Genomic DNA, 27,966 nt, shown 5'->3' on the forward strand with positions numbered 1-27,966 from the left:
TCAGAAGGATGAGTTAAAGTGTAACTCATCAAAAAGGGGAATGAATAAAGAACTGAAGGTGTTATATTTGAATGCGGGCAGTATATGGAATAAGAAATGTCAGGGGTAAGTTTTTTACGCAGAGAGTGGTGAGTGCGTGGAATGAGCTGCTGGCAACAGTGGTGAAGGCGGATACGATAGGGTCTTTTAAGAGACTCCTGGATAGGTACATGGAGCTTAGAAAAATAGAGGGCTACGGGTAAGCCTAGTAATTTCTAAGGTAGGGACATGTTCGGCACAACTTGGTGGGCCGATGGCCCTGTATTGTGCTGTAGGCTTTCTATGTTTCTATGTTTTTCTATGTAAGGTAGATGATCCTGTCGCGCAGTTAGAGATTGGCAGGTATAAGATTGTGGGCATTTCTGAGTTGTGGCTGAAAGAAGATCATAGTTGGGAGCTTGACATCCAAGGATGCACCATCTATCGAAAGGACAGGCAGGTAGGCAGAGGGGGTGGGGTGGCTCTAATGGGAATAAATTAAATCAAGTTATTAGAAAGTGGTGACAGAATCAGGAGATGTTGAATCCTAGTGGTTAGAGTTCAGAAACTGCAAGGGTAAAAAGACTTTGATGAGAGTTGTATACAGGCCTCCAAACAGTAGTCAGGATATGGGCTACAAATTACAATGGGAAATAGAAAAGGTACATCAATAGGCCAATGTCGCAGTAGTCATGGGGGATTGCAATATGCAGGGAGATTGGTGTTGGATCCTGAGAGAGAGAATTTGTAGAGTACTGTACCTACTAGAAGGCTTTTTAGAAAAGCTTGTGGTTGAGCCCACTAGGAGAATGGCATTTCTGGATTGAGTGTTTTGTAATGACCCAGATTTGATTAGGGAGCTTAAGGTAAAGGAACTCTTAGGAGTCAGTTGTTGTTTCATATGGCAAGTGTTTTCCTCTTCACACCTCCGATTGTTTTTTGTCGAGCCGCTCCTCCAGCTCGTGGCTGCATCAATGGACCATGGCAAAGCTGTATCGGATCTTGGTGAGAGGACGTGTTTGGGCAGGCAGAGGACGTCCTGGTTTGGGGCACCACAGGGGCAAGCTGGGATTTGTTATCGTTTGCACTGTTTTGGCATATCAACTTCTGAGTCTATTTGTGGCTGTCCAGTTCTTTTTTGGTAGCTTTAGTAAAGCCCGGGAGGGGGGAGGTGAGGTCGTCAATCAGATCTCCACCGGGGGTGAGTTGGTTTGCCAGTATTGACCCCATTCGGTATGTCCTGGCTTTCCATGACCGGATCAACACGTTGTGTGAAGACTTGCATGTCTCAAGGACTCCATCGGGTGATACCAGCTCAGGGCCACGCACGTTGGAACGGCTGTGGATGAGATGCAAGACCAAGATCGATCCAACCCCGGCTCTCAAACGGACAGGCTTGAGTCTACCCCTCCCCGGCCATACTTCATCCTGAATCATTAGGAGTCAGTGATCATAATATGATAGAAGTTGCCTGCATTTTGAGAAGGAGAAGCTTAAATTGAATGTGTCAGTATTACAGTGGAGTAAAGGGAATTACAAAGTCATGAGAGAGGAGCTGGCCAGAGTTGATTGGAAGGAGACACTAGCAGGGATGACAGCAGAACAAGCAATGGCTGGAGTTTCTGGGAGCAATTTAGAAGGCGCAGGATAGCTACATCCTAAAGGTGAAGAAGTATTCTAAAGGGAGAATGAAGTAATCACGGCTGACAAGGAAAGTCTAAGCCAGCATGAAAGCAAAAGAGAGAGGATATAATAGAACAAAATTTAGTGGGAAGGTAGAGGATTGGGAGGCTCTTAAAAACCAATAGGAGGCAACTAAAAAATCCATAAGGAGAGAAAAGATGAAATATGAAGGCAAGCTGTTGTTGTTGTTCAGTCGTTAAGTCAAATCCGAGGCTTTGTGAGCTCGTGAACTCCTGCACACCAAGCCTTCTTTTTGGAAACTGTCTCTCTGAGATCCCCCAAGGTCATACACATTGTCTGAGTAATATTATCTATGCATCGTAGCCTCTGTCGTCCTCTCCTTCTCTTACCTTCTCTTTTACCTAACATGAGAGTCTTCTTCAAGGAATCCTGTCTCCTCATGATGTGGCCAAAATATCTGAGCTTTTGTCTCATAATCAAGCCTCCTAGTGAGCAGTCTGGCTGCAATTCTTCAGGTATTGACTTGAAGGTAAGCTAGCCAGTACTATAAAGAAGAATACAAAATGTGCTTATCGGATATATTGTATAAAGAGAGATGAGAGTGGATACTGGACTGCTGGAAAATTACTCTTGAGAGATAGTATTGGGGGACAAAGAAATGGCAGACGAACTTAAAAAGTATTTTGCATCAGTCTTCATTGTGAAAGACAATAGCAGAAGGCCAGACGTTCAAGAGTGAATGCACTTGCTATTACTAAGGAGAAGGTACTTGGGAAGCTGAAAGGTCTGAAGGTGGATAAGTCACCTGGACCAGATGTACTACACCCCAGGGTTCTGAAAGAGGTGGCTGAAGAGATTGCGCGGGCATTAGTAATGACCTTGCAAGAAACATTAGAATTTGGTTTGGTTCTGGAGGACTGGAAAATTACAAATGGCACTCCACTTCTTATGAAGGGAGGAAGGGCAGAAGAAAGAAAATTATTTCTCTCTGCAGCAATCCCAACCTTCCCATCAAACTTGCAGACACTGTTGTCGTGTGGCAGACTGACCTCTACCTTGCTGAGGCCAGGTATCAACTCTCAGGCACCTCCTCTTACCTACTCTTCGAAGAGGACCCCACTGTAGAACAGTAGTCCCCAACCTCCGGGACGCAGACCGATACTGGGCCGTGAAGCATGCAGGGGTGCAGCGGTAGCCAATCGCCTCTGATCTGGGCCGACATTTACGTGCCGGGCAGCACCTAATTAATTAGCTTATTTATTTCGGTGTTTTTCTTAAAGATGTGCTGGGTGCGTTCTGGCTACCGCTGCATCCCTGCGTGCTTCACGGCCCAGTATCGGTCCGTGGCCTGGAGGTTGGGGACCACTGCTCTAGACCATGAGAAAACTGTCTCCGACACCATCACTGACCTCATCAACTCTGGAGAACTCCCTCTACTGCCCCCAAACTCATAGTTCCCTTACCCCCTCATGCTCACTTCTACCTCCTACCCAAGATCCTCAAGCCAGACTACCCAGGTAGGCCTATTGTCTCTGCCTGTTCTTGCCCCACTGAAGTCATTCCCTCATCCCTTGACTCCATTCAGTCCCCTTTGATTCAGTCCCTTCCCACCTACATCTGGAAAACTTCTCATGCCTTCGATCTCCTCACTGAATTTCAATTCCTGGACCTGACGCCTCACCTTCACCATTGTTGTTCCGTCCCTATACACTTCTGTCACCCAACAGGAAGGGTCAAAGCTCTCCGCTTCTTTCTTGACAAAAGAACCAACTAATCCCCCTGCACCACCATCTTCCTCTGTCTGGCAGAACCGGTTCTCACCCCGAACAATTATTCCCTCAACACCTCCTACTTGCTCCAGACTTGAGGGGTAGCTATGGACTCTAGTTATGCCTGCCTCTTCATTGGCTACGTAGGACAGTCCATGTTTGAAGACTTCCCCTGTTGCACTCCCCAGCTCTTCCTCCGCTGCGTTGACGACTGCATTAGTGCTGCTTCATGCACCCATGCTGAGCTCATCAATTTTATAAACTTTGCTTCTAACTTACACCCTGCCCTTAAACTCACCTGGTCCATCCGTGACACCTCCTTGCTGAACATCGCCTCCCTCTGATGCTCCTCCCCTTTTTCTTTCTTCCATGGCCTGTCCTCTCCTATTCAATTTCCCCCTTCTCCAGCCCTGTATCTCTTTCACCAATCAACTTCCTAGTTCTTTACTTCATCTCTTCCGCCTCCTAGTTTCACCTATCACCTTGTGTTTCTTCCTCCCCTCCCTTCTAGCTCTGATTCCTCATCTTCTTTTTCTCCAGTCCTGCTGAAGAGCCTCGGCCTGAAATGTCGACTGTACTCTTTTCCATAGGTGCTGCCTGGCCTGCTGAGTTCCTCCAGCATTTTGTGTGTGTTGCTTGGCTAGAAGACTGGCTAACTGGCAGGAGACGAACTGCAGGGGTCAGTGCTGGAACCGCTTCTTTTCACATTATATGTTAATGACTTGGTTGAAGGAATTGATGTTTGTGGCCAAGTTTGTAAGCGATACGAAGATAGGTGGAGGGGCAGGTCGTGTTGAGGAAGCAGGGCATCTGCAGAAGGACTCAAACAGATTAGAAGAATGTGCAAAAAGGTTGCAGATGGAATGTGGTGTAGGAAAGTGCATAGTCATGCACTTTGGTAGAAGGAATAAAGGTGTGGGCTATTTTCTAAATGGGGAGAAAATGCAAAAGTCAGAGGTGCAGAGGGACTTGGGAGTCCTCGTGCAGTATTCCCTAAGGGTTAATTTGCAGGTTAAGTCAGTGGTGAGGAAGGCATATGTAAGGTTAGCATTCATTTTAAGAGGACTAGAATATAAAGGAAAGGATGTAATGCTGAGGCTTTATAAGGCACTGGTCAGACGGTACTTGGAGTATTGTGAGCAATTTGGGGCCCCTTATCTAAGAAATAATGTGCTGGCATTAAAGAGGGTCCGGGTGAGGTTCACGAGAATTGTCCCAGGAATGAAAGGGTTAACGTGTGAGGAATGTTTGATGGCTCTGGGCCTGTGCTTGCTGAAGTTTAGAAGAATGAGGGGAGATCGCATTAAAAACCATTGAATGTTGAAAGGGCTGGATAAAGTGGAAGTAGAGAGTATGCTCCCTGAACTGGGTGAGTCTGGGACCAGATGGCACAGCCTCCGAATTGAGGGACATCCATTTAGAACGGAGATGGGGAAAAATTCCTTTAGCCAGTGGGAGGTGAATCTGTGAAATTCATTGCCTCAGAGGGCAGTGCAGCCCATGTCATTGGGTATATTTAAGGTAGACACGTTGATGAGTTCTTGATTAATCAGGGCGTCAAAGGATATGGGGAGAAGGCCAGAAAACGGGGTTGAGAGGGATAATAAATCAGCCAGGGTAGAATGGTGGAGCAGACTCAATGGGCCGAATGGCCTAATTTGGCTTCTATGTCGTACGGTAAACTCCTATACGTATACACCCTCATACATTTTATAGATGTACTATTGTAAGCATCTTATCCATATTTAATCTTCTCTTGGTGTGACAACTGCTCTGCCCAAGACTGCAAGAAATGGCCGGGATTATGGACACGTCCTCGTCCATCAGAGGAACTAGCCTCCCCTCTGGGCACTCTGTCTGCACTTCACATTGCCTCAGGGAATCAGCCAGCGTCACCGAGACCTGCCCACCTCAGACACCGACTCTTTCTCCATCCCCACCAGGCATGAGAACACGTACCCACCACCACCCCCGGGATGAAGGGCTGCTTCTGCCCCACTGTTTTCAGACTGCTGAACAGAGCTCAGAGCTCTCGTGCACTGGAAGATGAACTCGTGATCTCTCAGTTTACCTCACCGTGGTTTATTGGTCTGCACTTTTTCTGTAGCAGTAACCCTCCATTCTGCTTTGAATGCTCCATGAAGATGGCACATAAGCAAAAGTGTTTCATAATACTGTGGCACAAGATGCAATGATGAAACATTACTCGCACTCACACACTCACCAAACTCATATATACATACACACACAGATACATACAATCACCCTCTCTCACACTGATATACACATACACACTCACATACATACACACACTCATTCACAGAGGCAATAACTGGACATATTTTTATTTGAGTAACAAAATGAAGTGAGAATTATTTCAATAAATAGAATCTATATGCAAAGGGTAGAATATACAGAAAGATTTAAACAATACATAAACAACATATTGGAAAGAATGCTGATATCAGAAATCTACTAACATTAAGAACAGAAAATGCTGGAAAAACTCAACACATCAGGCGGCCTCAGTGGGAAGAATAACAAATTCTCCATGCAGGTGTTAGTGGCCAAAATGACTGGATAAGGATGTGGTGTTTGTAAAACCCATCTACCCTTAGGGGTTAATTGGTTCATTCATGGGGTTGAGCTTCTGACTGATGTAGTATCACCAGCATCCTCTACGCTTCCAGAGATTAATCATATACAAATCAGAGATTACAAAAATCAGAAGGTTTCAGTGGCTTGTTATATTCATCCTATGTATACACTCAGTGGCCACTTTATTAGGTACACCTGCTCATTAATGTAAATATCTAATCAGCCAATCACACGGCAGCAACTCAATGCATAAAAGCATGCAGACATGGTCAAGAGGTTGAGTTGTTGTTCAGACCAAACATCAGAATGGGGAAGAAATGTGATCTAAGTCACCTTGATCATGGAATGATTGTTGGTGTCAGATGGGGTGGTTTGAGTATCTCAGAAATTGCTGATCTCCTGAGATTTTCACACACAACACTTTCTATACCAGGGGTTTCCAGCCTGGGGTCCACAGACTCCTCAGTTAATGGTAGGGGTCCATCATATAAAAAAGGTTGGGAACCCCTACTCTAGAGTTTACAGGGGATAGTTCAAAAAACAAAAAATATCCAGTGAGCTGCAGTTCTGTGGGTGAAAATGCCTTGTTAACGAGGGAGGTCAGAGGAGAAGGGGCAGACTGGTTCAAGCTGACAGGAAGGCTACAGGAACTCAAATAGCCATGGATTACAAAGGTGGTGTGCAGAGGAGCACAACGTGTCGAACCTTGAAGAGGATGGGCTGTAGCAGCAGAAACCACATGGGGTTCCACTCCTGTACCTGATAACAGTGGCCATTGAGTGATAGAGAATATTTGACAGTCTTGCTTACCAATTGTTGGGATAACCGGAAGCCACCAGCGGAGGGTGGCATTGAGGCAGAGGTGGAGGCTGTGCTCCGGTGAATGTTCGAGGCTCTGTATACCAAGCACCTTCCGCCCCAAACTGACTCCCCACCCAGTTATATTCCTGCTCCCACCGCCCACCCCCCCCCACCCTCCATTTGCAGAATAACACAGTAAGATTATGCTGAGGGTAATAGCTGATGAAAGAATATAGAATTAGCTTATTTATTCAATACTGGCTCCTGATGGTTTCGCATAGCTTTGTATTTGGTATTGTACAACAGAGTCAAACTAAATAACTGCAGATGCTGGAAATCGGAAATAAAAACCAGAAGTTGTTGGAAACACTCACCGGGTCATCAGCCTCCGCGTGGAGAGAAACAGTGAATGTTTCAGCTCAAAGACCACCAGATATTTACTAATTTATGTGTTTCTTTCCTGATGAAGTGTCATCTAACTGAAACGCTGATAGTATCATCCTCCACAGATACTGTCTGACCTGCTGAGTGTTTCCAGCATTCTGTCTTTACCACGAGACAAGGCCATTCAGTCCATTGTTTCTGTGAAAAGCTATCCAATTGGTCCCTTGAATGGATCTCCCATGCTCTAAAACGGGGGTTCCCAAACCTTTCTGTGCCATGGAACCTTACCATGAGCCGAGAGGAACCCCTGCTCTAAAGGATGGGTTTCTGATCTCTCAGGCCACTTCATTAGGCACTTAATTCATCTGCCTACGCTGAAACTGTGACACACTATTCTGTTTGCTTTTTACCACCTCGATTCACTTGTATATGGAATGATGCGATCTGTGTGAATGGCACTGCACACATTGTTATCCCAATCCTTCCCTATCTTATTTTATTCCCTCCCCCAACTCCCAACGACTCCCCTAAAACTGCCCAACCACCGAAAACTCTGGCTGCAATTTAAACCAGCTGAAACTCCGCCCCCAACTTCATCAACCAGCAAACCCTACCCACGATTTAAACGAGCCAAAGCTTTGCCCCCCCCCCAGACCCAACCTGAACACTGCACACCAAAACGTCCACCCACTCACAATTGGCACCCACAATTTAACCCACCTGAAACCCTGTCCCCAGCTGCAACCAAAGACCCCACCTACCATCTCAATTTAGTCAAAACTCTGCCCACCCACTGACCCTGCCCACAATTTAACCCAGTCAAAACTCTGTGTCCAACCCTTCCCACCCACAATTTAATCCAATTAAAACTCCACCCACCCACTAACTCCACCCAAAATTTAAACCATTTTAAACTCCAACCCCAACTGCAGCCAAAGAACACACCCAGTCAAAACTGTGTCCCCAACTTGGCCCACCCAGCAACCCCGCCCAGAATTTAACCCAGTCAGAAGCAATTCCTATAAACCCTGCCCTTCCCTAGCACCACTGGGAAGGTCCTTTCCCATCCCTCCCCCCCCCCCCCCCCGTTGGCACGCCTCTATCTCGGCTTCATCTCCATTCTCGCCCTGTCTTGATCTCCGTCCACTTCGTACTCCTCTTTCATGCCGCCGGTCAACACCCTGAGCCGGTCAGACGACTGCTGGTAGCGGTTGGTCAGCACAAAGTCGTAGACAAGGGCGGCGGCTGCTCCTCCTATGATGGGGCCCACCCAGTAGACCTGGCAGGGAGGGAGCAGAGGCAGGTGTTACCACGAGGGGCCCCTCCATCTGTGGGAGTGTAGCGCTTTTGCCAGGGGGCTGCCACAGACTCACAGCTCCAGAGACCCAGGTTCGATTGCACCTTTGGGTGCTGTCGGACTGGAGTCTGCATGATCTCCCTGTGGCTGCATTTGTGTGTCCTCACCCCCTCCACCCCAGTCTCCTCCCATATCCCAAACATAAGAGGTTCTGCAGACACTGGAAGTTTTGAGCTACACACAGAAAGTGCAGGTCAGGCAGCATCTGTGGAGAGGAATAAGCAGTCAACGTTTCAGGCTGAGACCCCTCATCGGGACGGGAAAGGAAAGGAGGCAGAAGCTGGAATAAAAAGGCGGAGGAAGGGGAAGGAACACAAGCTGTAGATGGTAGGTGAGACCAGGTGAGGAGGAAGGTAGGTGGGTGGGAGTATGAAGTGAGAAGCTGGGAGGTGATTGATGGAAGAGATAAAGGACTGAAGGAGAAGGAATTTGATATGAGAGGAGAGCGGATCTTGGGAAAAGAGAAGGAAGAGAGAACCGGAAGAAGGTGATGGGCAGTTGAGAGGAAGAGAAGGGGTGTGAGGTGAATCATAGTGGGGAATAGAAAAAGAGAAAAGGAAGAATTCATCTGACATGTTTATAAAGGTTCTCAGTCATCCAGATTATCGTATATCCAGCAGTAGTAAATCAAGACAACCGAACTTGCTGTGTTGTCTAGATGTTTCACCACTCATCCATAAGGCTTCTTCAGTCCTGATCCATGTGAGTAGTTTTCAGCTTATAAACTTTGTGAGGTTTGTTCAATCACTTGAGGTTTGTTAAGAATCATAGAGGTGATGAGAGGGTCATTAGTCTTATCTTTATATGAATGGAGGTGTGAACTGTTGTCCATTTTGGACAGAGAGGACAGGTGGTTTGAAGGAGGGATTAAAGAAGCCATCTTTGTCAAACTGGGAAACCAATCCTTGAATGAGGAGGTGGGTTACAACAGTTCTCAGCTACTTACAATACAGTCCTAGCATCTCCACCCCAGTATCTCCACAACAGTTCACGCCTCCATTCGTGCAAATAGTCATGACCCTCTCATTACCTCTACAACTCTCAAAGACCCTCATGCAATTGCTATACAGTACAGTTAAACAACTCACAGAGTTTATAAACCGGAAACTACTCACCGTGGATCAGAACTGAAGGAGCCTCTTGGACGAGTGGTGAAACATCTTCCAGACAACACAGCAGGTCCAGTTGCCTTGATTTACTACTGCTTGATAAGGCATCTGAGAAGTGTCTCTCTCAGCACTGCCAGCTGTGTGCTCAGGTCCCCAGGTGGAGCCCGGGCCACCTTTACCCAAGGTGAGAACTGAGGCCTAGTGGACCATTGGTTTACAATGTACCATCCGCTCATCCAACTCACCCAGTGATTTCTGAAATCGCCGGTAATGGCCGCCGGACCAAAGGACCGAGCAGGATTCATCCCACATCCGGTGAAGCCGATCTGTGGAGAGAACGAGCAGTCTGGATAATGCACAGCTCTTGGGGAAGAAGTTCTGCAGGGTACCCACTGGCTCCACACACCTGGAGTTGTTTGTCAAGGCAAGCAGAATCTAAACCGGCTTAAAAGGGCCAGTGATGGGAATATACAGTTCAATAGAACATATAATATAGAACAGGAACTGGCCCTTTGGCCCACAATGTTGTGCCAAACCAATTAAAATTAGTAATCAAATGGTAAACTGATCCCTCCTACCTATGCAATACCTGTGTCCTTCCATTTCCTTCACATTTATGTGCCTCCTAAGCGTCTCATCAATCCCCGATGTACCTAGCTCTACCACCACCCCAGGCAACACATCCCAGGCACGCACTACTCTCCGTGTGTCACATCTCCTTTGAAATTGACTTTTCTACCCTGGGGAAAAGATTCTGAATATGTGAATCTTTATATTGAAGTTATACAAGACATTTGGTAAGGCCTAATTTGGAGTGTGTTGGTGCGTGGCCAAGTGGTTAAGGCGTTCGTCTAGTGATCTGAAGGTCGCTAGTTCGAGCCTTGGCTGAGGCAGTGTGTCGTGTCCTTGAGCAAGGCACTTAACCACACATTGCTCTGCGACGACACCGGTGCCAAGCTGTATGGGTCCTAATGCCCTTCCTTTGGACAACATCGGTGTCGTGGAGAGGGGAGACTTGCAGCATGGGCAACTGCTAGTCTTCCATACAACCTTGCCCAGGCCTGCGCCCTGGAAACCTTCCAAGGCGCAACTCCATGGTCTCATGAGACTAACGGATGCCTAAAAAAAAATTTGGAGTACTGTGTGCTCCTAATTAGGGAGTTTGGTAGGTAGTAGGTAGTTTGGTCACCTACCTACAGGAAAGATGTAAGCAAAGTTGAAAGAGTACAGAGAAAATGTACAAGGATGTTGCTGGGACTGGAGAACCTGAGTTATAAGGGAAGATTGACTAGGTTAGAACTCAAGGTCGGAGCATAGAACACTGAGGGGGGATTTTATAGAGGTATATTATGAGGGATATAGGTGGGGTAAATGGAAGCAGACCTTTTCCACTGAAGTTGGGTGGGATTACAATCAAAGGTCATGGGTTGGGGTGAAAGGTGGAAAGATTATACCAAAGTTTGTCTAAGTTCCCCTTCATGCTCTCTAATCCAGGCAGCATCCTGGTGAACCTTCTACGCACTCTCTCCGAAGAGACTTGAGTCTTCTGCTGGCAGGTCATTGCACACTCTCACAACCCTCTGAGTGAAGAAGTTTCCCCTCATGTTCCCCTTAAACTTTCCACATCCGAAGTCCCCACATCCTTCCCGTAGTGAGGTGACCGGAAATACACACGGGTATAATAGAGTGATGAGAATGGTACAAAAAATGGGTGTTCCGTAGGGGTTCATGGCAGGCCATTCTGCCCATCTATCCTGTTCCAGCATCAGTCAAGCCTCTAGCATTGCTGTGGCCTAATCATAATGTACTGGTGACCGAAGGGGTAACCAGAAGTTATATTGATAAGTTAATAAATTGGTGTATTATTGTCACATGAACTGAGGTACAGTGAATACCGTGATTTTACATGCCATCCACACTGGTCATTTAGTGCATTGAGGTCTTACAAGGGAAAAACAATAAAAGAATGCAGAATGAAGTGTTACAGAGAAAGTGCAGTGCAGGTAGACGATAGGGTGCGAGGTCATAACAAGGCAGGTTATGGGGTCGAGTCCACCTTATTGTACTAGGGGACCATTCAATATTCTGAGTGAAGAACTTCCCTCTCAGATCTCCTTAAATATTTCACCTTTCATCCTTAACCTAAGACCCTCCAGTTCTAGTCTCATTCAACCTCTATGGAAAAAGCCCGCTTGTACTTACCCTATCTACACCCTTCATCATTTAGTATACATCTATCAAGTCTCTCCTCATTCTCCTACGCCCCAGTGAATAAAGTCCCAACCTGTTCAACCTTTCCCTATAACTCAGCTCCTCACGTCCGGGAAAAATCCTTGTAAATTTTGTCTTTTAGTCTCATTGACATCTTTCCTGTAGGTAGGTAACCAGAACTGCACGCAATACTCAAAATTAGGCCCCATCGAAATATCATACAACTTCAGCACAACGCCCTTGCTCCTGTACTCAGTACTTTGAATTGTGAAGGCCAATGGGTCAAAAGCTCTCTTTACAACCCTCTCTACCTGTGATGCCATTTTCAAGGAATAATAGATCTGTAGTGCTGATCCTTCCATCTTAGTGCCCTTTGTGTTCACCATGTAAGTCCCACTCTAGTTGGTCCTCCGAGAGTGCAACAACTTTCACTTGTCTGCATTAAATTCCACCTGAGTTTCTTCACTACCTGAATCTACAACACAAGGGTGCATCAACACCTCCCACAACCCCCTCCCTCCTCCCTCACAACCATTCCCTGCCCACAGCATTCTGCTCGGCGTGGCGGCCGCTCCTACTCACCGCCATCAGGTGTCCAATGGTGACGGAGAGCCCGATCGCCAGTGGCCCAGAGCCAGACAGGTCAGTGCGCCTCTTGTCCGTGGTCGCGAAGACGCAGAGGACCAGCTGGAAGGTGATGATCAGCTCCACGCCCAGACCCTGCCCCGGGGTCACGCCATCCGACAGCTGAAAGAGGAGGTGTAGTAATAGCCACGGGAACAGTGAGGGAACGGCCCCAGCGGTAATCCCTCCCCCCCCCCGAGTGAGCCTCCACCCCCGTCAGTGAAAACGGCAAAAACACGTCCGAAATTAGGGCCGCTCGAGTCCACTCCCTCATCCAATTAGATCATTAATCTAATGAGCTGATCCAGTATTGAACTGGATTGGTTTATAATCGTCACTTAGAACATCTTCTCACTACTACCATCGGGCAGAGGTACAAAGCCCGAGGTCCCACACAACAAGGTTCAGAAACAGTTATCACCCTCCAACCATCAGGCTCCTGAACCGGTGTGGATAACTTCACTCACCTCAATACCGAACTGATTCCACAACCTATGGACTCACTTCTAAGGACTCGACATCTCATGTTCTCAATGTTCATTGCTTATTTATTTATTATCATCATTATTATTTATTTATATCATTTTTGCATTTGACAGTTTGTAGTCTTGTGCACGATAGTCCGTTGTCCTTTTCCGTCGTAAGAGGTTTCTCATTGATTCTATTGTGTTTCTTTCTATTTACCGTGAATACCCGCAAGGAAACAAATCAGGGTGGACTTGGAACTTTGAATACAGTAACATACAACATATATACTTTGTAAATCAGTTTACTTTGAACCTTGAACAGTAGAGCACAGAAACAGGATGATAATTAAGATAATTAAAATGAGGACGCCCAATTAAACTAATCTCTTCTGCCTGCACATGGTCTGTATCAGTGCATTCTCTGCACATTTGAGAGCCTCTTAAACACTTCTGTAGTATTTGCCTCCACTACCACCATTGGTAGAGCATTCCAGGCATTCACCCCTCTCCGTGTAAATAAAAACTTGCCCCCCACATCTCCTTTGAATTTAACTCCTCTCACCTGGAACGTATGCCCTCTAGACATTTAAACATTTCAAGCCACAATTTCTCTACTGTATGTTTGCCCCTCAAAACTTTATAAACCTCTGTCAGATCTTCCTTCAGCCACCACCACTCCAGAGAAAATAACCCAAGTTCGTGCAACCTCTCGTAACGGCACATACTCTCAAATCCAAGCAGCATCCTGGTGAACCTCTTCCACAATACTGAGCGAAGGTCTTAGGCATATATACAGAGCTCGGATGCCTAAGGCACAGTCCTGCATTTGTCAATGTGGAGTGGAGAGCGAGTTTGTAAATCTGGTGGGAGCAAAGGATGGTGAGGGTGGAGCATCACACGAGGGGTGTGGGACGGATGGCAGAGAAGGAACACTAGGGGCAGAGGTTTGCACAGCTGCAGAGACACCTAGCATGAGACACCAGGCAAGGTCATTTGATTCCAAACAATTGGCTTATTGATCATTACAGATTGTCTCTCTAGTGCTTTCTGTTCCCTTCCCCTTTTCCCTTTTCCCAAGCATGATTCCCCTTCCCCACTCTCAGTCCACAATAGAGACCCATATCAGAATCAGGTTTATCACCACTCACATACATCATGAAATTTGTATCTTTTTGCTGCAGCAGTACAGTGCAATACAGAAAATTACTACAATTCTGTGCAAAAGTCTTAGGCCTCCTAACTAAATATACATACTTTTGCACAATACTGTACTGTTCATGGGCAGATAGACAATCAACATTCAAGGGCCACACAAGGTAGACTGGAAGATCAAGAGCTCATCTTTTGACATATGAGAGGTCCATTTAAGAGTCTGATGACAGTGGGAGAGGGTGGTGGGGTGGAGATATGTCTCTACCAAAGGAGGTGTAAGGTGCTCCTTCCCTCGGCTAGCCTGCAGAACACCCTTGGACAAGGTGTAGCACCTGATTAGCACCTCCCTCCCCAATTAAAGTCACATGTAGCCATGGGAGCACATGCTGGATGGTCGTTTGAGCAACTGGTACACATCACATTCTTGGTTATGCCACCACTGACACCCCTGAAGAGCACTGATAACAACTGGGGCCACCCGTCTTCTAAAGTCACTGCCCAGAAGAAGGTAGTGACAAACCACTTCTGTAGAAAAATTTGCCAAAGATTAATCCAGGTGATGGAAAGACCATGATAGCCCATGACATATGACATGGTGCATAATGATGATGTCATACAACACGGCACATAATAATGATGTCATACAACATGGCACATAATGAAGATGAATACTAGAATAGAAGCTGCCCTTGACAAAGGAAATTCTGCAGATGCTGGAAATCTAGAGCAACACACCCAAAATATTGGAGGAACTCAGCAGGTCAGGCAGCATCTGTGGAGGCGTATAAGCAGTTGTCATTTTGGGCTGAGACCCTTCTTCAGGACTGCAGTCCGCATCCTGCTTCACCACCCAGCGCCGCCACTTGCTGGGAACTATGGCACTTCAGTGAATGAAATCGGTGATCAGCAGAAGTTGAAACAGTCCTGCCTAGGCCCTCATTACTTGGAAACACAGATGAGGAGTAATTCCTTCAGCTAGATGTTGGTGAATCTGTGGAATTCATCACCACAACTGGTGTGCAGGCCGAGTCATTGGGTAGATTTAAAACAGAGGTTGATACCGTACTGTGCAAAACCCTAGATTTTTTATATGGTTTCAGATGAAATGGCCTCCACAGAGTCCTAATCTCAACATCATCGAGGCTGTCTGGGACTACCTGGAGGTACAGAAGCAAGTGAGGCAGCCAAGGTCTGCAGAAGAAATGTGGCAAATTCTCCAAGATGCTTGGAACAACCTTCCAGCCGATTTTCTTATAAAACTGCACGACAGTGTATCTGAGAGATTCAATGCTGTTTTAAAAGCAAAGGGTGATCACGCCAAATATTGATTTGATTTAGTTTTTTTAACTGTTTACTGCTCTTTATAGTATTCTTTTATACTTAGAAACCTTTCATTTCATTATTTTTGAAAGCATCTTGTCTTTGCAGAAAGATTTTCTATGTGCCTAAGACTTTTGCACAGGACTGTGTGTTCTCAATTAGTAAGGGTGTCAAATGTTACGGAGAGGAGGGAGGAGAATGGGGTTGATGCCCTAATTCTGCTTCTGTGTCTTGCAGTCACACTATGCCAAATTAGACCATCCTGTTAAGGAGCATGACATTGTAAAACTGGACCGCTAGGGATCAAAGGGTGAAACTGTGGAAGTTGCACAACTCAAAGGCCGTTTGTGAGGTATAAAATAGTGTTTCATTGCCAAGTGTCTGTAATAAACAAAATAAATTCAAATCACATGGATTGTTCAATGTGTTTACAGAGTCAATTGCAGACTCTCCAGTTTGTGTTAGAAGTGGCCGGTTCTCGAGGCAGACTCGTACTGCCAAAGCTCCCAGATGTTTGAATTTATGGTGGCTTGATGCACACGGTCCCATGAGATTCCCATGCTGGGATAAGTTCTTCTGAATAAGAAGCTAATATGCACAGGTGGACTCAATACTCGGCACAAAGCAAGGAGGCCACCTCTAGCGTCCTGCCTATCATTTTAATATTTCTCAACAGAAGAGAGCACGCCAGCAGCTATACTCTGTGAGGAGCCTGAGGAGATTTGGTACATCACCAAAGACTCTCAGCTGATTGTTGGAGAGGATTCTGACTGGCTGCATCACCACCTGCACAGGAACACGAGAGGTTGTAGACTGAACCAGCTCCATCACGGGGCACAACCCTCCCCACCGTCGAGGACATCTTCAAGAAGCGACATCCACGAGGGACCCTCACAATCCGGGGATGCCCTCTTCTCATTACTACCATTATGGTACTGAGGACCCGCACTCAATGATTCGGAAACAGCTTCTTGCCATCAGATTTCTGAGTGGTCCACGGACCCATAAGCACCACCTCACTATGCTTTTCTTTTCGCACTTTCTTTCTTTCCAGTCCAGTGCAAATTACGAAAATAAAGGCTTGGCCAGAAATGTCAACTGTCCATTTCCCTCCATCAATGCTGGCTGACCCACTGAGTTCCTCTGGTGCCTTGGGTGTTGTAGTTGACCGTGGTAGGCAATGTTACCATCAATGGATCAGATCAAAGCCCTGGTGGACAATGAACAAACAGCGGAGGAGGTTCCATAAGGAACCCCCGCTCAAACATAGTATTAAACATTAACTCTGACTTAGATTTCTGAATTGGGCTCTTCTGGGTTGCACACTAGATGTCTACCCGTGAGCTAACAGACAATGTGAGATATCACAAGGTATTTATGACCTGCTTTGGACTGCTGAAATTAGCAGGCTTTATAACCATCTTCTATTTCAGGCTATGAACTTTGGACACTACACCCCAGGAGTGCAGTGTTTTAGTGTTTTATAACTGACCTAGGATGACAAGAGATGCAAGTCAAGCCCATTTTGAAAAAGAAGCACGTGTGAGGTTTAGGCTGCTGAAATCACACAAGTCCCCTGAGGAATATAAAGAACCCTCGAGATTTTAGGAACAGTTTCATCCCCCGCGACATATGACCTCTGAACGGTCAATGAACCAGAATCGGAATCAGGTTTAATATCACTGGCCTATGTCATGAAATGTGTTGGTTTGCAACAGCACTACATTGCAATGCATAAAATATACTATAAATTACAATAATATATAAATAAACAGAGCTGTGCAAAAAGTCTTAGGCACATATATGGAGCTAAGGTGCTTAAGACTTTTGCACAGTACTGTGGTAATTTTATGTACTGCGCTATACTGCTGTCACAAAAAAAACAAATTTCATGACATATGCGAGAGATGATAAACCTGATTCTGATATGGGTCTATTGTGGACTGAGAGTGGGAAGGGGGCAGGGAGAGGGGAATCATGGTTGGGGAAAGGGGAAGGGAGAGGGGAGGGACCGGGAAGCACCAGACTGACATTCTGTAATGATCAGTAAACCAAATGATCTTGCCGTGTGCACTCGCACCAAACCCCCCTCCCCCCGGTCACTCCTTCTCTGCCATGTGCCCCACACCCCTCCCACAGCACTCCACCTTCTCCCTGTGAACGTGTGGGTTTCCTCCGGGTGCTCTGGTTTCCTCCCACAGTGTAATGAACATACCTGTTAGTAGGATAACTGGTCATTGTAAACTGTCCTGTGATGAGGTAGGGTTAAATTGGCGGGTTGCTGGGCAGAAGAGCTGTTCCACGCTGTACCTCTGAATTAAAATAAATAAAATTCCTACAATAATCTCAGGACATCACAGAACCAGCCACATCCTTTCAAGATGTCTTTCTGATCACATGTGATCATGCACAAGGCAGGATCATTGATTCCTACAGGTACAGCAGAAAATCAGACCCTTCAGCCATTGACTCCATGCTGACCCACAACACCAATTTATACTAATTCTGCATTCATCCCATTTTATTCCTCCCACATTCCCAGCACCCGGGTTTCTGCCACTCAGCCACACACTCGGGGCAATTTACAACGGTCAGTTCCCCCACTGACCTGCGCGCCTCCAGGTCGTGGGAGGAGACCGCCACTCCCTGAAGGAAGGGCACAGGGTCATGGGGAGAGCGTGCAAACTCCACACAGACAGTAATCTGCAACAGGATCGAACCCGGGCCACTGGGGCTGTGACAAAGCGCCTTTACAAGCTGCACCATGGCCCCCTCTCACATGAGTTAGGGCGAGACGAGAGAAATCGAACATTTCTGGCAATTTAACATGGCTGCCTTCTTTGGCGTGCTGGCAAGTCAGAACCTGACAGCCAGGAGAGTGACACACACAAAATGCCGGAGGAACGCGGCAGGTCAGGCAGCGTCTATGGGAAAGAGTAAACCGTCAATGTATCAGGCAAAGACCCTTCAGTGGGACTGGAAAGGAAGAGGACAGAAGCCAGAATAAGAAGGTAGGGGAAGGGGAGGACTACAAGCTTGCAGGCGATAGGTAAGACCAGGTGAAGGGGAAGGTGGATGGGGGGATGAAGTAAGAAGCTGGGAGACGATAGGTGGAAAAGGTAAAGGGCTGAAGATGAAGGGATCTGATAGGAGAGGACAGTAGACGCTGGGAGAGAGGGAAGGAGGGATGGAACTAAAGGGAGGCAATGGGCGGAGAAGGAGAAGGGAAGGGATAAGAGTAGAGTTGGAATGGTGAATGGAAAAAGAGCGAAGGGGGAGGGGCAATAAGCGGAGAATCAGCAGATTCCCATCCTCCGGGCTGTACCATCTTCTCACAACTACCATCGGGCAGAAGCCTGAAGTCCCACATCAACAGAGAGACCCTAAGATGCATTCACAGACCCACAGATGTGGAGAGAGACATGAATATTAAACACACACACACTCACCCACACACTCACACACACACTACACTCACACACACACTCACACACTCACCCACTGCACTCACACACATTCACACAGACTCACACACACACTCACACACACTGCACACACTCACACACACATTCACCCACACTCACACACTCACCCACACACACACACTCACACACACATTCACCCACACTCACACACTCACCCACACACACACACTCACCCACTGCACTCACACACACACTCACACACACACTCACACACACACTGCACACACTCACACACTCACCCACACTCACACACTCACCCACTGCACTCACACACATTCACACAGACTCACACACACTCACACACACTGCACACACTCACACACACATTCACCCACACTCACACACTCACCCACACACACACACTCACCCACTGCACTCACACACACACTCACACACACACTCACACACACACTGCACACACTCACACACTCACCCACACTCACACACTCACCCACTGCACTCACACACATTCACACAGACTCACACACACTCACACACACTGCACACACTCACACACACATTCACCCACACTCACACACTCACCCACACACACACACTCACCCACTGCACTCACACACACACTCACACACACACTCACACACACACTGCACACACTCACACACTCACCCACACTCACACACTCACCCACGCACACTCACACACACACTCACACACACTCACACACACTCACCCACACACTCACACACACACTACACTCACACACACACTCACACACTCACCCACTGCACTCACACACATTCACACAGACTCACACACACACTCACACACACTCACACACTCACACACACTCACACACTGCACTCACACACATTCACACACACTCACACACACTCACACACTGCACTCACACACACTCACACACTCACCCACACACACACTCACACACTCACCCACACACACACACTCACCCACTGCACTCACACACACACTCACCCACACACACACACTCACCCACTGCACTCACACACACACTCACACACACACACACACTCACACTACACTCACCCACACACTCACACACACACTCACACACACTCACACACACACACACTCACACACACTCACACACTGCACTCACACACACACTCACCCACACACACTCACACACCCACTGCACTCACACACACACTCACCCACACACACACACTCACCCACTGCACTCACACACACACTCACACACACACACACACTCACACTACACTCACCCACACACTCACACACACACTCACACACACTCACACACACACACACTCACACACACACACACACTCACACACACTCACACACTGCACTCACACACACTGCACTCACACACACACACACACTCACCCACACTCACACACTGCACACACTCACACACTGCACACACACACACTCACACACTCACCCACACACACACACTCACCCACTGCACTCACACACACACTCACACACACACTCACACACACACTGCACACACTCACACACTCACCCACACTCACACACTCACCCACGCACACTCACACACACACTCACACACACTCACACACACTCACCCACACACTCACACACACACTACACTCACACACACACTCACACTCACACACACACTCACACACACTCACCCACACACTCACACATACACACACACTCACCCACTGCACTCACACACACACTCACACACTCACCCACACACACACACTCACCCACTGCACTCACACACACACTCACACACACACTCACTCACACACTGCACACACTCACACACTCACCCACACTCACACACTCACCCACGCACACTCACACACACACTCACACACACTCACACACACACTCACACACACACTACACTCACACACACACTCACACACTCACACACACTCACCCACACACTCACACACACACTACACTCACCCACACACTCACACACACACTCACACACACACTCACACACTCACACACACTCACACTCTGCACTCACACACACTCACACACACACTGCACACACTCACTGCACACACTCACACACTCACACACACTCACACACTACACTCACACACACATTCACCCACACTCACCCACTGCACTCACACACATTCACACAGACTCACACACACACTCACACACACTCACACACTCACCCACTGCACTCACACACATTCACACAGACTCACACACACACTCACCCACTGCACTCACACACTCACACACACTTACCCACACACTCACACACACATTCACCCACTGCACTCACACACACTCACCCACATTCACCCACATTCACCCACTGCACTCACACACACTCACCCACATTCACCCACACTCACCCACTGCACTCACACACATTCACACAGACTCACACACACACTCACACACACTCACCCACATTCACCCACACTCACACACTGCACTCACACACATTCACACAGACTCACACACACACACACACTCACACTCACCCACATTCACCCACACTCACACACTCACCCACACACTCACACACACTCACCCACACTACACTCACACACACTCACACACACTCACCCACACACTCACACACACACTCACACACACTCACCCACACTACACTCACACACACTCACCCACACACTCACACACACTCACACACTCACCCACTGCACTCACACACATTCACACACACTCACACACACTCATCCACACTACACTCACACACACACTCACACACACTCACCCACTGCACTCACACACACTCACACACACACTACACTCACACACACTCACACACACTCACTCACACACACTACACTCACACCCACACACTCACACACACCCACACCCACACACTCACACACACACTATACTCACACACACCCACACACTCACACACACACTATACTCACACACACTCACTCACACCCACACACTCACAGACACACACCCACACACACACACTCACTCACACACTCGCCCACACACACTCACACACTGAACTCACACAGCTATGTAGTCACACACACTAGCACAGACACAGACATCCACAAATACATACAAACACAGACACAGATAGACAAACACACACATTAACAAATAAACACTGAAACAGATTCTTGTATAAATAAATAATTGTATCAGTGTCGATAGATTCAGAGATCAGAGGTTATTCGATATTCGGACTTTAACCACTAACTTTGTTTTTTCTCTATATAATTATCTATTCTCTGTAATTGTTGAATGTAGCTTTTTGTTGCATGTCGTGCCCACACCACAGCAAGTTCCAAATACGTGTAAATTGGTGAAGATAGTTGATCCTTGACACTTGAATAGCCAGCAGACAGGTGGCAGGACATCAGAGGGAGCCCAGGAGCAGAGTGTAAACAACCACAGGGCCAGGGCAATCCCCACTGCCCCCACCCCTACCCCCCAGCGCTGGGATCTTACCCTGTGCGTCCCTTACTAACAGCCAGGCAGCCCGCCTCCACCTCACTGGTATACTCCTGCTAACAAGCAGGAGCAGGCCACTCGGCCCTTCAAAGCTTTGCCCACCCTCAGCCAAAGATAAATGAAGTTGCTGGAATGGGAAATGAAAGGTAGAGAAGCTCAGGAAGAACTCAACAAGTTGGGCAGAATCTGTGGATAAAGAAACCAGTTCACATTTCAAGTCAAGGATGCTTCCTCAGAACCAAGGAGAGAAACAAGATCAACAATATTGTGCCTTCTCTGTCACTTCCCCTTCATTTCCCCGTCCTATCACTATACCCCTTAGTGTATGACATTAATAGTCTCTTAATTTAAACGATTAGATTTATTCCTCCTATCGACCTGCAGGCTGATGGGAGTAGGCAGTTTAAATGACTCAGCACAGACTAGACGGGCCAAACAGCCTGTTTCTGTGCTGTACTTTTCTATGACTCTGTGACTCACAAGTACATCAAAACGTATGGTGAAATGCGTCCTTTTGCATCATCATTTGCAATGTGCAGGGTGGGGGAGCAGCCCAGCAAGTGTCGCCGTGCTTCTGGCACCAACGTAGCATGCCCACAACTTAGTAACCCTAAGCCGTGGGTCTAAGTGACTTCGGAATAGGGGAGGAAACCAGAGCCCCAGGAGAAAAACACAGGGAGAACATACAAACTCCTTACAGACAACAGTGGGAATTGAGCCTCAATCAGTGACACTGAGACACTCTAACTGAGGCACATAAATAAGTTTGATGATCACTGGCTTTTCCCCAGAGTCGGAGAGTCTTAAAGTAGAGAGCCCAGGGTTTAATGAGAGAGGAGAAAGATTTAAAAGGGGGCATGAGGGGCAACTTTTTCACACAGAGGGGATGAGGAAGTGGTAAAGGGGTAAAATTACAATATTTGACATGTACATGAATAGGAAATGTTTAGAACATAAGACACACAATATGAGCAACATTTGGCCATTTAGCCCATCATGTTTTCTGTACCATTCCATTGAGGCTGACTTACTATCCCTCTCTATCCCATTCTCCTGCCTTCTCCCCGTAACCTTTGACACCCTTATTAATTAACAACCTATCAACCTCCACTTTTAAGTATATTCAATGACCTGGCTTCCACATCTGTCAGTGGCAATGAATTCCACAAATTCACCACTCACTGGCTAAAGAAATTCCTCCTCATCTCCATTCTAAATGGATACCCTTCTATTCCGAGGTTATGCCCTCTGGTCCTAGACTCCCCCACTAAAGGAAACATCCCCTCCACATCCACTTCTCTGGACTCTCCACGTATTTTCTCAGATAAGGGGCACAAAATTTCTCTCTGTTTTTCAAGTGCAATCTGATCTTGAGAGTCCTGCCAATATGGCTGATTATTTTTATGGTATCCAGGCTATTAAACTGTCCCATTGATGCCAATTTAATCCATTTTGATTTAAACGTATTGGGTGCTGGTATCAAGTTCATACCAACAATCTGCATTGTAACCCTGCGTGAAGTTGTTTCTCTATCGGTGTTAATAATCTCCATCCTGTTGCCTAGAGACCATAACTCACATGCTTTGGACTCCTGGGCCTGAGATACGAACTCCCAGCTTGTATAAAGCAACAGATACTGTGTTAGTTACAGATAAAGTGTGGTGCAAGGAGACAAATAATGCTGTACCATGGCCAGGTAGATTGGGAGATAGGGTTTGTAACTTCAAACGATCCTGGTAACACACACAAAATGCCGAAGGAACTCAGCTGACAGGCAGCATTATGGAGGAAAATAAACAGTTGAAGTTTCGGGCCAAGACTCTGCAGCAAGGCTGGAAAGTTTGGAGTGCAAGATCAAGTTTATTGTCATTTCAACATTACATGTGTATACTGCCAAATGAAACAACATCCCTCTGCACCAAGGTGCACCACACAGTACGTACAACTCACATGAAACACACAAAGTAATATCACTACAAATAAATCGACAAATAATAAGGTGTATTTACATCACAAGTTAAAAAGCAAACAGTGCAATGATACTGGCACTTCATAAGTGAAGAGACCTGGGTGGTGATAGGGAATTCAGTAGTCTTACGGCCTGGGTTGCATCCTATCCTAACAGTCCTTGTCCTACTGCTACGGTACCTCGGTACCTCCTGCCTGATGGTGGGGGGGGGGGTGTCAAAGAGATTGTTGGATGGATGAAGGGGATCATTGCTAAGGAAGGGAGAAGAAGCCAGAATAAGAAGGTAGGGAATGGGAAGGAATATTGTTTATTCCTTTCTACAGATGCTGTCTGACCTGCTGAGTTCCTCCAGCATTTCCTGTGGATCACCCTAGGCAGATTTGTCAAGCACCTTCACAGCGTCCGCAAAAAGCTGGATTTCCTGGTGTCCAATCATTTCAATTCCAGTCCCCAATTCCATTCCAAGATGTTGGTCCATGATCTCTTCCGCCATGATGAGGCCACTCTCAGGCTGGAGGAACAGCACCTTAAGTTCCATCGAGCTGATGGCATGAGCATCGATTTCTCCAGCTTCCGGTACTTTTCCCCATCTCCTTTCCCTCTTCCACTCCCAACTGCCCCCACTCCCCTTACCTCTTCTTCTCATCTCCTCCCCTTGGTGCCCCTCCTCTTTCCCGTTCTCTCGTGATCCACTCTCCTCTCCTGTCAGATCCCTCCTTCTTCAGCCCTTGACCTTCTCCGCCTAGCACCTCCCAGCTTCTGGCATCATCGGCCCTTCCCCCACCAACCTGGCTTCAACTATTGCCTTATAGCTTGTCCCCCTTCCCCACCCCCCCCCACCTTATTCTGGCCTCCTTTCCCTTTCTCTCCAGTCCTGATGCAGGGTCTTGCCCCAAAAGGTCGACTGTCCATTCCTCTCCACAGATGCTGCCAGGCCCGCTGAGTTCCTCCCGGATATTGTTTGCGTTGCCCTGGGCCTAGAGCACCTGCAGAATCCCCTTGCGGCCGGCACCGTAGCGTCGTGGTTAGCACAACGCGTTACTGTGCCGGCAACCCGGGTTCGATTCCTGCCGCCGTCTGTACGTTCTCCTCGTGACCGCGTCGCCTTCCTCCGGGGCGCTCCAGTATTGGTCATCGTAAATTGTCCTGTGATTAGGATAGAGTTAAATCGGGGGTTCCTACGCGCTGGTTCATTATTATTGTGTGTATTATTACCATCAGTTAAGTCTGCAAACTGCTAAGTGTGTTTTTCAATGTTGCTGCTGTAACGAAAGAATTTCCCACACAGCATCAATTAAGTACTTATTATTATTAGTATCCCAAATAGATAGATAAATAAATAAATAAATAGCCCTGTCTCACTTTTTAGCAAACAGACTGCCGAAGAAATTTAACCCCGATTCCCTCCGGCCGTTTTTAACTTAATCGCGCCAGATTTCAGATCGGCGATCTCCCGCATCTCTCCGAGCGATAAATCCGTCTGTCAAAGGCACTGAAGACGAACTCTTCATCTCCCGATCCGCCTGTCCGCAACTCTGGCACTTCATTTACCTTCCAGCACCGCCCTTCCCCTTTTGGCCGCCCTCTCACTGCCGCCGTCAGGGAGGAGGTGCGGGGGTCTGAGGAACCGCTTCAGGGACAGCTTCTTCCCCTCTGCCATCCGATTTCTGAACGGACCATGAACCCGTGAGCACGACCTCACTTGTTTTTTGGGTCTCTTTTGCTCTACTTATTTAATTATATAGAATCAGGTTTATTATCGCCGGCACGTGTCGTGAAGTTTGTTTTGAAACAGTGCTGAGCCACAGCGGGAAAGTTTATTTTGTATGCCGTCCGAGCATCCTTCATCGGCTCAGTACATCCAGGTAGACAATAACAGAACGCAGAATGGAGTGTTAGACTTGCAGTGCAGACACACAATAAGGGGCAAACCCCGAGTGATTGCCTTAACGCAACGAGGGTTCGGGCTGTGCAGGACGGAAGGGTTAGGTTGCTGGTGGAAGTGGGGTTTGGTTCCTGAAGGTTGGCATAGCCGGGAAGGGAGGGGAGGGCGAGGGGGTGGGGAATAAGGTTCCACTATCTTTTAAATGCTCCGGCCGAAGGGTTTCGGTACTCTTTTCCGTAGATGCTGCCTGGCCTGCTGAGTTCCTCCAGCGTTGTGTGTGTGTGTGTGTGTGTGTGTGTGCGTGTGTGTGTGTGTTGCTCGGATTTCCAGCATCTGCAGACTTTCTCTTGCTCCCGGTGAGATAGGGCGCGTCAGATAGTCTGTGACAACCAAGTTCAGCTCCGGGTCTTCACGTGTGGCTCGGCGGAACCGTTTCTACTGACAAGAGAAAGGTTACCTGGCGCCTTAAAACCAGTCGCTTCGGGCAGATGCGGCTCGTCAGTCGTGGTTGGCAGCTCATCTGGGAGAGAAGGAAAACTCTGATCTCAAACCCCCGCTGCCCCACGGCTACACCCATTCACGGGGAAGGCTTCGGGGGTAAACCGCGGGGCGGGGGGAATCCGGAGCCGGAGTTCATTGCTGACTGACAGCTTCTGCGAGGCGGCCGGTGCCAAAGGGGACCCTGTGCTCCCTGCCATTCACTTGGATTCATTAGCTGCGTGGAGAGAGGATGCCTGCCGCTTGTGCTCTCGATACCGTACTGCTCCGGCTTGGGTCTGGACCCGACCCCGACTAACGGAGAGCCCCAAGCACTGGGTTTATACAGGTACTGTTCTGTGCGTCAATAACACGCCGCTACTTTGGCAATGGTCCTGAAGCAGGTTTTCGTCCCGGATCGTTGACCGTCGCTGTCCCCGGCGTAGATCCTGACCTGCAAAGTTTCAAGAGCAGCACTACGCTGAGCGGCTGGCAGCGTCCCGAAACCGTGCGGGTCACGAAGCCGCGCTGGAGGTTACCGGTGAGGGATCGTCGCGTCTCCCACCCCTCAACCTCCCGGTACTTACCGTGTTGAGTCCGAGTGTGCTGTTCCTAGACGGCGGAGTGATCCCGAGGAGGATGGCGCTGGCGGCCACCCCTCCCAGCACCTGGGCGCCGATGTAGGCGGCAGCCCGCACCAGGCTGATCTGGCAGCCCACCAGCAAGCCGAAGGTGACGGCGGGGTTGAGGTGCGCGCCGCTGATGTGCCCTAGGCACTGGGCGAGCGTGGCGATGGACAGCCCGAAGCAGAGGGAGATCTGCACGATGTCGGCGGGGATGTGGCTCCCCGTCCACTTGGTGGCTGAGCCGATGCTGAGGAAGACGAAGATGGTCATCCCCAGGAACTCAGCCAGCACTGCCCTCCAGAAGGATTGGCGACTGACTTCCCTCATTGTCCCTCAATGTCTCTGCTCAGCACCTCCGGACACACCATCCAAGGAGTTACTGAGGGAAATGGACCTCTCCGCTCCTCGCAGAGTTTCCAAGTGAGGGAGGGGCCAATCGTGAGACATTATATGGAGGTAGCGGTGGGAGGGGGAAGGAGGCGTTTCCGATACATTCCATAGAGCCCTTGCTTTCTGAACGCTTGTTTCTGCGTCCTGCCTTTGCCCGGTTTTGCGCTCCGTCCGCCGGGACAGGAGCGGGGAGTTAATGTTGTAACCTCCCAACACCAGCGACCGGCTTCGGTCCTGACCCCGGGTGTAGCCTGGGT

The 27,966-nt window shown here is 48.0% G+C and overlaps 1 protein-coding gene and 1 long non-coding RNA gene across 2 annotated transcripts in view; one reads left to right on the plus strand and one right to left on the minus strand.

Annotated features, from left to right (window-relative positions):
- Positions 1-8,281: 8,281 nt before the first annotated feature.
- LOC134344558 (aquaporin FA-CHIP-like) lies at positions 8,282-27,749 on the minus strand. The gene is made up of 4 exons (XM_063044569.1): positions 27,281-27,749; positions 12,474-12,638; positions 9,926-10,006; positions 8,282-8,493 (listed from the first exon to the last, which is right to left on the minus strand). Exons 1-4 carry the CDS (start codon positions 27,644-27,646, stop codon positions 8,314-8,316), a joined length of 792 nt encoding a protein of 263 aa, XP_062900639.1. The 5' UTR covers positions 27,647-27,749; the 3' UTR covers positions 8,282-8,313.
- Positions 25,933-27,966, plus strand: part of LOC134344559 (uncharacterized) — a 40,503-nt gene continuing 38,469 nt past the window's right edge. The window contains exon 1 of the long non-coding RNA XR_010017462.1: positions 25,933-26,017. This is a non-coding gene — a long non-coding RNA (uncharacterized LOC134344559). The remainder of the gene's footprint in view (positions 26,018-27,966) is intronic.

Source organism: Mobula hypostoma, chromosome 3, assembly GCF_963921235.1.
Source record: "Mobula hypostoma chromosome 3, sMobHyp1.1, whole genome shotgun sequence".
Classification (NCBI taxonomy): domain Eukaryota; kingdom Metazoa; phylum Chordata; class Chondrichthyes; order Myliobatiformes; family Myliobatidae; genus Mobula; species Mobula hypostoma.